We start from the raw sequence: 9,136 nt of genomic DNA on the forward strand, positions 1-9,136 counted from the left end.
GGCCACCAGATGTCCCTGCCCGGCTGGGGTACACAGATCAGAGGAAGGCCAGTTGCAAATGCTTTAAGATTGATTTATTGGAAAGGCAGTGTCACAGAGAGACCCACTCCCCAAATACCCACCACGACCAGGGCTGGGTCAGGCCAAAGCCAGGAGCCTGGAACAACATCCAGGTCTCCCAGGGACCCAAGTACTTGGCCACCACCTGCTGTCTCCCGGGGTGCACCTTGGCAGGAAGTTGGATCAGGAGAGCAGGGGCAGGGACTTAAACCCAAGGAACTCCCAAATGGGACGCAGCAGCTGAACCCACTGTGCCAGAAAGGCCACCACCTGCAAATGCTTTCGTGGTGGTGGAGGGTGAGGTGTGTGCAGGGCTTCCCTGGGGAGGAGGAGGGAGGCTGGGCCTTGCCTGCAGGTGGTGGCCAGGCCAGAATGGACAGGTGCAGGGCAAGGAGGACACAGTCTGCTCCTTGTTTTAGAATCCAAGGGGCCTGGGCAGGGGAGGGCCAGCCTGTGTCCTGGACAGCAGGAGGAAGTGGTTACTGCGAGAGCCAGTGCTGGGCCAGGGTACCCAGCAGAATGAAGAGTGGGTCTCCCACCACTGGGGAGGGCCCACTGGAGGCAGAGTCCAGCTTGAGCTTCTGGGAGTTGGGAGCGTGTGGCCAACGGTGGTGGCAGGCAAGGTATGGATCAGGGATGCGGTCAGCCTCCGCCTCACACGTAGTCCCTCTTGTCCAGCCCCGAAGCACCCGAGCGGGACGGAATGGAGTAGCCCAGCCGAGGGCCACGGGGCCGCTCCAGCTGGGGCGGGGGGCAGGTGCAGCAGAGGAGCCCCCCACCCAGCATAAGCAGAGCCGCCGCTGCCCAGCCCAGGTAGAGGGAGGCCCCCAGCTCTCGTTTGAGGGCCTCGGCCACCAGCGGGTTGTAGAAGTCCTGGATGACGGCGTGAGCTGTCCAGCAGACGGGGATGAGCACCAGGATGCCCGCCAGGAGGAGGATGACCCCCGCCGTGAGCACGATGCGGGCCTTGGCACCCTCATCCTCCACGCACGTGGTGCACTGGGCACCGGTGATGGCCACCAGCAGGCCGAGCAGGGCCAGCAGGAGGGCGACGACGCAGAGGGCGCGGGCGGCCTGCAGGTCCTGGGGCAGCGCCAGCAGCGAGTCGTACACCTTGCACTGCATCTGGCCAGTGCTCTGCACCACACAGGACATCCACAGCCCTTCCCACACCACCTGGGCCACCACGATGCTGTTGCCGATGAAGGCGGTCACTTTCCAGAGCGGCAGGGCGCAGGACACCAGGGTCCCCAGCCAGCCCAGTACGGCCAGGGTCATGCCCAAGAGCTCCAGGCCAGCGGACGCCATCCACCCCTCAGTTACGTGTCCTCGGCCCTCGGCGGCCTCCTTGGCTCAGAGTGGGTCGGAGGGGCAGGGTGGGAGCCTCAGGACCCAGCAGGAAGCGGGACCCCGCTGGCGCCTTCAGGTCAGGAGCTCACTCCCATCTGCAGCCTGTCAGGAAGGCGCTTCTCCCGGGGGGGTGTGACCCTCGCTGGACACAAGCCGGTCTCACCGTCCTGCTCAGCAGTGTGGTTTGCGTCCCCACCGGGGGCTGTTGTCCATCCGGTGCCCAGCAGCCAGGTCCAGGCCGAGCTTTCGGGGATGGGAAGAGCCGTTCTTTCTTGCCAGGCGCCGGTTCTTATGTGGTGGCGCAGGCTCTGCGGGTGCCACCGGGGACTCTGCCGACTCCCACTGCAGGCGGGGTTTTAAGGCTCAGGCAGGGGAGGAGCCCGGTGAGGCTGGGAGGCCGCCAGTCGGGAAACCTGAGCCACTGGGAGGCGGGGGCTGGAGTGCGTGGGCAGGGAGTGTGATGGGGGTGGGGGAGACCGTGACCCCGAGGGGACAGTGGAGGAAGAACTCCCCTGCCTGTGGGAACCCAGGGGCCAAGGAATTGGAAAGACCCAGGAGAAGCTGAGGAACAAGGACTCGGTGGCAGGGGGCAAAAAGGTGGTGAGCTCGGAACAGAGGAGTGGGCACAGGTTCTGCCCTCCTCCCTGACCTCCCGCCCCTGCCACGTTGCTCCCCGCTGCCTGGTTTCGTGATGCAAATGTGCCCCAGTATCGCACACCCCCGCCCCAGGCCCCCACGCTGGGAACTCCGGAATCCGATCCATCTCCAGTCTCAGCCCAGTGCCCTCGAAGCTCCCAGGGGAGGGCCCGGCCCACACAGTTCCCCTAGCAACAGGTGCCTGGCGCCCAGCTCAGGTGGCATCACCCTGACGACGGCCTAGAAACCCGCCCCCTCCCCCTACTCAGGTGTGCCCTCCCTACCTCCGCTGCTGACACTGGGGGGCTGAGTGCAGTGGCTGACAGTCTGCACAGACCGGGAGAGAAAGAGCCCATTGTGGAGGGGGGAGGGGCACCCTGGGGTCTGCAGGATGAGGCAGCAGGGGAGGGAGGCTACACCGCCCCCCCCCCCACGCAGGGTGCAGCTCAGACCCAGCTCCCGCTAGCTGCTCTGGCCTCCCCAGCCAAGACACCACCCAGAGGAGGTGGGCCCCCTGCCTTCCAGGCCACAGACAGCCCTCTCATGGAGGGTGGCCGGGAGTCACACAGACCAGATCAAACTTCAGTTCCTGATCCTAGTGGGGATAGATCACAGATGATCAAGGTCTCTAACTTCCTTGGGTCAAAAACCCACTTGGGACAGGCCAGCATTGTGGCACAGCAGGTTAAACTGCAGCTTTTGAAACTGGAATCCCATAATCAGAGTTCTGGTTTGAGCCCCAGGTATTTTCTTTCTTTCTTTCTTTTTTTTTTTTTTAAAGATGTATTCTATTTGAAAGCCAGAGTTGAGAGAGAGAGAGAATCTTCCCACCTCTAGTTTACTTCCCAAATGGCCGCAATGGCTGGCATTGGGCCAGGCAGAAGCCAGGAGCCTGGAACTCCATCTAGGTCTCCCACATGGGTGCAGGGGTCCAAGTACTGGGGCCATCTTCTACTGCCTTCCCAGGTGCATTAGCAGGGAGCTTGATTGGAAGTGGAGCAGCTGGGACTTGAACCAGTGTTTTACATAGGATTGCAGATGGCGGCTCAACCCGTTGAGGCACAGTGCCGGCCCCCCAGCTACTTCACTTCTGGTCCAGCTCCCTGCTAGTGTTCCTGGCAAGGCAGTGAACGGTGGCTTCTGCTACCCAAGTGGGAGACACGGGTAGAGCTCCTGGCTCCTGGCTCCAGCCTGACCCAGCCCTGGCTGAGGCAGGCACTGGGGGATCTTCCAGCAGATGGAAGATCTCTGTCTCTCCCTCTCTCTCTGTGCTGCCTTTCAAATGAATGAGTGTGTGTGTGTATATATATATGTATAATATATATTATATATATATATTTAAAGGGCCATTTGAGAAACTTCAGAAGCCACGCCCACAAATGCGTGTGCCTCGTTCCAGGTGGTCTGTGAACCCCCTCGAGCGAGCGCCTCCTGGAGCCAAGAGCTCCTGAGGGCCGGGCAAGGCCTCCTGAAGGGCTCTAAGTTCAGGGGCCTGGGATGCGAACGGTGGCTCTGGGCGCAGGCTGTAGCGGGTTTTGGAAGATTTCTGCTTTCATCAGATTTTCCAAGAGGTCTGAGACCCTAAAAAGCTTGAGGGCACCCCCACACACAGCAGAGAGACAGAGGCCAGCACCAGTCATCTGGTGGGCAAGGGAGCCTCAAGTTAGGGTCCCCCCCCAGCGCTTCCTGGCAGGAAGGGGCTCCTCCCATAGCAGAGGCTGAATGGAGGCCCCACAGAGGTGGGAGGGTGGTGGTGGGTCGTCAGTCCGGTGAGGGCAGGGGAGGCTTGGGGGCGGACCAGTCCAGCTGGCCCAGCCCCTGGGGGCTTGGATTTCACAGGGCGGGTGGGGGATATGGCCAACCAGAAGGGCAAATAGAAGCTCCCCCAGGAATCCGGCTGCACAGGTTTGGGCAGCTCAGGTCTCTGGGAGGGCCCACCGACCCCACCACACTCAGCAGCCCCAGGAAAAGCCCTCATCCCACCTGGGGCCTTGGGTGAGCCACGCAGCCCAGTGTGTCCGTGGCACTCGCAGCTTGCGTGTTGAGGACAGCGGGTCAGCCCGCTGCCTGGACCCTCAGCACGAAGGGGAGGGGGTCACACATCGGGGCCTGCGGCATCCCCAGCTGGACTTCCAGGGCCATCAGCTTGCAAACCGCGAGTTCTACAGTGGCCCTGCACCCCTGCACTCAGGCAAGGCGGGAGAGGCCACACTGCCGTCCAGTAGCTGGGCACCTCACCCCGTGATCCAGCCCTCACGGTGGCCCAGGCCACTCAGCTGCCGCCCACCCCGAGTCCACACTCCTGTTGTCTGAGACCAGACGAGAAAGCCCTTCCCAAGGCCCGGGGAGTCAGAGCACCAGGGGAGGTGCTGCCGGGGTGAGGGGTGGGGGGCGGGAGTGTCCTGGGATCCTCAGCCTTCCGGTGTGAGGCCCCTGCTCCCACTGCATTGAGCTGGATCCTGGGAACTGAAGGGTTAAAGCTGGGGCCTGATTTGGGGGGAGGGATCGTGAAGCCTCCGGAACTCCATTGATATGGAGGTGACACCCCTTGGCGCCATTACCATCTCAATGGCACTTAAACCTGCTGCCGGGCGTCCCCACTCAGCACTCTCCCTAGGAGGAAGTCTTGGGGGTAGGGGTCCTCCCAACTGGGATGCCCAGGGGAGGCTGGGGCCTCGCCCTCCACCAGCCCCTCGTGGGGTGACGCCACCGGACATGGTCCCTTTCCCTGGGGAGGACCGAGGCAGCAGAGCCTGGGGCTCAGCTTTGGGAGGATGGAAGGGGGTTAACCTGCTCCTCTAGGAAGGGAGATGGGAGGGGGCTGGCCTGGTGCTCCGAGAACCCCCAGGGCAGCTCACCCAGTGCCCTGCGGGAGCCCGAGGGCCTGTCCCGCAGGTGGAGAAGCCCCAGGGGCGGGCGGCACCTGGAGGTCTGTATCGCCGCAGCTGGTTCACTGCCTGGGTTCCCAGACCAGGGGGCCACACTTGGGCCTGGGGGAGGGACTTGACCACCTCCAACCACAGGAAAGAGGGCGAGCCTGAGGCCACCCCAGAGCCCGAATGTAAGGCTGGCTCCACAGCAGGTTAAGCAAGGCTCCAGCTGCCTCTGCCCAGCAGGCTGGGTGGGGGGAGACACTCTTGCACAGCCTGGCTGGGTGGGGGGAGACACTCTTGCACAGCCACCCCCTCCTTACTCTAAGCTCTGCCGGGTTCCCCAAGAGAACTGAGTCCGAATCTGATCAGAAGGGAAGTTCCCCCTCACTGCATCCGGGTCCTAGGCGCAGCAGGCAGCAGGCTGGATCCCCAGGGAGTCCCCACCGCCGCCTGAGCCTTGGGTGCCTCCTGCTGTGAAGACCGGAGGGCCTGCCCACCTCCAGGGTGGCCACTGGCCCTCTTCTGGGTGAGGGCCACACACACCTGAGGTTGCTGTAGGCGTGACCTAGGACAGGAGGATTCCGTTGAGTTTCATTCGCAGACCCGGACAGACGCCGTTCCTTGGGGAACACTTTATTGTCAGCCAGCACCGGTTGGGCTGCCAAGCTTTGGGGATGGGCCCACGGCTAGGGCTTCTGAGAGCACAGCCCTGGAGCTTGCTGGCCACTCCTGGCTTCTTAGTTGAGTGTGGACACAGCGCAGAGGCGGGCAGGGAGCGGCAGGCCCATCTGAGCGGGAGGGAAAGACCACATTCCGTCTCTTGCCAGCCCGGGGGGTGTGTTATCAGGGTCATACTGCCTGCCTGTGCAAGGACACAGGTCTGGGAAGACAGCTGGGGAGGTGGGCCAGCCCCAGAGACACTGCCTGGATGGACCGGATGCTGGCCCCCGAAAGACACAACCAAGCTGTAAGGTCAGGACCCCAGGAATGTAGCCTTATCTCATTAGAGTCTTTGCAGACACAAAGATCTCACGATAAGATCTATCCTGGACTTAGGGTGGGGCCTACACCCAGTGACAGGTGTGCTTATAGGAGAAAAACAGGCAGATGAGAGACAGAGAAGTTCGAGTGATGATGAGGCCACAAGCCAAGGCAGGCCTGGAGCCACCAGAGGTGGGGCAGGGAGAGAAGAACTTGCCCCTGGTCTCTGGGGAAAGCAAGGCCCTGCCCCTGGAGCCTCCTGGCCCCTGGAGCCGTGAGACATTTTTGCTGTCTTAGGCCACCCCGTTCGTCATCCGCTACCACAGTCCCAGGAAACCAACCCTGGCCCTTTTGCCGGTGGCTGGCAGGCTCTCAGAGGTCCCACAAGGTCACGGTTAGCTGCCCGGGGCCACTCCTGAGCTGCTGCAGAAGAGCCCATTGAGACAGGACGCCCGCCAGGTCACCTGAGCCCAGGCCACCTAAGAAACAAAGAACTCTATGAGTGATGTTCACGGCACAGAAACCGGACGGGGCAGGGTGGGGGCAGGGGGAGGGACAAGGGCAGGAGTTTCCGCTCAGGACTGTGTGGGAATCTTGTCAGCTGGGGACGCCCCCGCCACCCCCACCCCCCAGTATCGACTGTCCAGGCCCAGCACTGACTGCCCGACATCCCCACTGCTCTCCCCGGGGGCCTAGCCCGCAGGACACAGGTGTCCGTGTCAGCTGAAAGTCTGAACTAAGATAAGACTTGGAAGATGGGGGCAGGCGTCCCGCCCAGCGGTCAAGCGGTCAGCGGTCATCTTCAGGCTTGCTGCTTTCGCCCCCACACCTGACGCTTTGTCTCCCTTTCCCAGACAGGCGCGGAACCACGCCTCCTGAGCCCGCGCGCGGACAGATCCACTCACCGGTCCGCTGCCCCGCCTGGGCCGCGCGATCAGCAGGGTGGCGACAGGAAGAAGGGCGGCGGGGGCGGCGGCGACGGCGGCAGGGGAGGGGGGAAGGCGGGCAGCGACCAGGGGTCGCGGGGCACGGGCGGAGCCAGCAGGTTGAACGGCGAGGGCCGCGCTGGCAGCGGCGGCAGCGGCTGCGGGGGCAACTCGCCGACCAGGGGCGGGCGGCCGCGGGCGCCCACGGGCCCCGGGGTGGCGGCGACGGCGGCCTCGGGCAGCGGCGGCAGCGGCAGGTGCGCGGGCGGCGGCGCGGGCGCGGGCAGGCGCGGGAGGTCCTGCAGGGCCAGCGCGGCGGCGGGCGGCGCGGGCGCGCAGGCTTCAGGCGGCAGCTCCGGCAGCGTCAGGTGGGGGCCGGGGCCCCAGGGCGCCAGCGGCTCCGGCCGCAGCGGCAGCGCAGGCAGCGGCGGCAGCTCGGCCAGGGCGAGCGCCGAGGGCGGTGGCGGTGCGGGACTCAGGCCCGGCGGAAGGCCGGGCAGCGGTGGATGCGGTAGCGACGGCGTGGGCGGCGGGGTCAACCGCAGCGACGGGCGAGCCCGGCCCAGCCGCGAGTGGGCGCGGGCGAGCCGCGGGTGCGAGCGGGAGCGGGGCAGCCGCACCGCCAGCTTGGCCGTCGCTGCCGCCCCGGGGCCCGGCGCGCGCAGTCCGCCACCGCCGCCGAGTGCCCCCAGGGGCAGCCACGCACCGCCCTCCGAGCGGCCCAGCCAATAGGAGGCGCCCGCCGCCGCGCGCCAGCCAATCAGAGGTCAGTGCGCTTGCTGCCTGAGCTTCTCTCCCGCCCGCCGGCACGAGCTACCCTGGGCGGCCACTCAGCCGTCAGCGTTCACTGTCAAAGGCTTCTTCCCGCCCTCGCCCGGTCCCAGCCAATCACCGTGTCCCGCGGGGCCACGCCACGCCCCCTCCCTGAGCCAGCGCCGCGCGCGCAGGGGGCGCCCCCGCGTGGCCGGAGAGTCCGTGGTGCCGCTCTGTCAGCGCCGCCGCGACCTGGCTCTGTCTGTCGCTTTATCCCTGGTGACTCCGAGAGCTGCCCCCGAAGGGCGGGTTAAGGTCCAGGCAGAGGTCCGTTCAGGGGTCTTAGAGGAAAGCGGATATCGCGATTCAGAAGCAGGGTTTGGTGGCACCGTCTACACAGCATTCCTAAGAACCGACGGTAAACGCCGGGTGCGTGAGAATCAGGTAGCTCAGGAAGAAGGGAGAAGATAGCCGATTTGTGCAAAGTCGGGACAGTTCGAACAACCCCAGAGCGACGTTTCTAGGGGCAAAGGGCTGCGCCCCAGTCCTGGCCGAGAGATTCTGCCCGGAGGCCCTAAGCTGTTCCCCAGTAGAGGGAGACCGTGGGATGTGGCTTATTCCACGCACAAGACCACGTCAGCATTTAAGGAGAACCACGAGTTCCGTGGAAGAGCAAGGGAAATCCGGCTGGAATTCCAAGAATGCCCAAACGTTGGCCTACTGGGGGCCTTGCCGTGCTGTACGGAGGGTTTGTCCACCCCTGAACCCGGTGAGCTGCATCAGGCCATCAGGTGAGCTGCGTGTTGTGCAGCGGGGTACGCCCTGACATCCCAGACCCGAGCCCCGCTTTGTCCTGGCTCCTCTGCTGCCACGTCAGCTTCCTGCTGCTGTGCGTGGGGAAGGCAGCAGAGTATGGCCCTAGAGCTCGGACCCTGCCACCCACATGGGCCACCCACACATGCAGGCTTTTGAAGATGGAAGATCTGTTCTCTCCCTCTCTTTCACTCTGCGTTTCAAATTATAAATCTTTAAACAGGAAACAAAACAAAAACTTGCCAGGCTGCAAGAAGACAAGGCTTTGGAAACCGTCAGCTCAGATCCTAGGGGCTCCGGGAGACCAGCCCAGGGCCGGCCAGACTCAGAGCTCAGAACTGCGGGTCTTCCATTCTGCAGCCTGCCTGGGACAGGGGCTTGCTTCCTGAAGTCAAGCGGCGACCAGGAGAGGAGAGAGGAAGCTCCCAGCCGCCCTAGGACACAGGATTAGCAACCGACTTTTTTTTTTTTTTTTTTTTTTTTAAGGTTTGCTTATTTATTTGAAAGTCAGAGTTAGAGAGTGAGTTCTTCCATCCACTGGTTCACTCCCCAAGTGTCCACAATGGCCAGAGCTGAGTCAGCTTGAAAGCCAGGACCTGGGACTGGCACTGTGGTGCAGCAGGTTAAAGCCCTGGCCTTCAGTGCAGGCATCCCACATGGGCACTGGTTTGAGTCTCGGCTGCTCCACTTCCGATCCAGCTCTCTGCTATGGCCTAGGAAAGCAGTGGAAGATGGCCAAGTCTT

General features: G+C 63.7%; 1 protein-coding gene across 2 annotated transcripts; it reads right to left on the reverse strand.

Annotated features, from left to right (window-relative positions):
* Nucleotides 1–59: 59 nt before the first annotated feature.
* CLDN9 (claudin 9) lies at nt 60–6,839 on the reverse strand. 2 transcript variants are annotated; one of them, XM_070063791.1, is made up of 3 exons: nt 6,806–6,815; nt 6,242–6,379; nt 60–5,707 (listed from the first exon to the last, which is right to left on the reverse strand). In XM_070063791.1, exon 3 carries the CDS (start codon nt 1,366–1,368, stop codon nt 715–717), a length of 654 nt encoding a protein of 217 aa, XP_069919892.1. In that variant the 5' UTR covers nt 1,369–5,707; nt 6,242–6,379; nt 6,806–6,815; the 3' UTR covers nt 60–714. The 2 variants fall into 2 exon arrangements, with proteins under 2 accessions (XP_069919892.1, XP_051692140.2); XM_051836180.2 differs by having other exon boundaries at nt 60–6,379; nt 6,806–6,839.
* Between the last annotated feature and the right edge of the window lie 2,297 nt (nt 6,840–9,136).

Source organism: Oryctolagus cuniculus, chromosome 19, assembly GCF_964237555.1.
Source record: "Oryctolagus cuniculus chromosome 19, mOryCun1.1, whole genome shotgun sequence".
Lineage (NCBI taxonomy): Eukaryota > Metazoa > Chordata > Mammalia > Lagomorpha > Leporidae > Oryctolagus > Oryctolagus cuniculus.

Bases quoted from the DNA above. Each gene is read 5' to 3' on its own strand.
- CLDN9 (XM_051836180.2), bottom strand. From the start codon at position 1,368: ATGGCGTCCGCTGGCCTGGAGCTCTTGGGCATGACCCTGGCCGTACTG.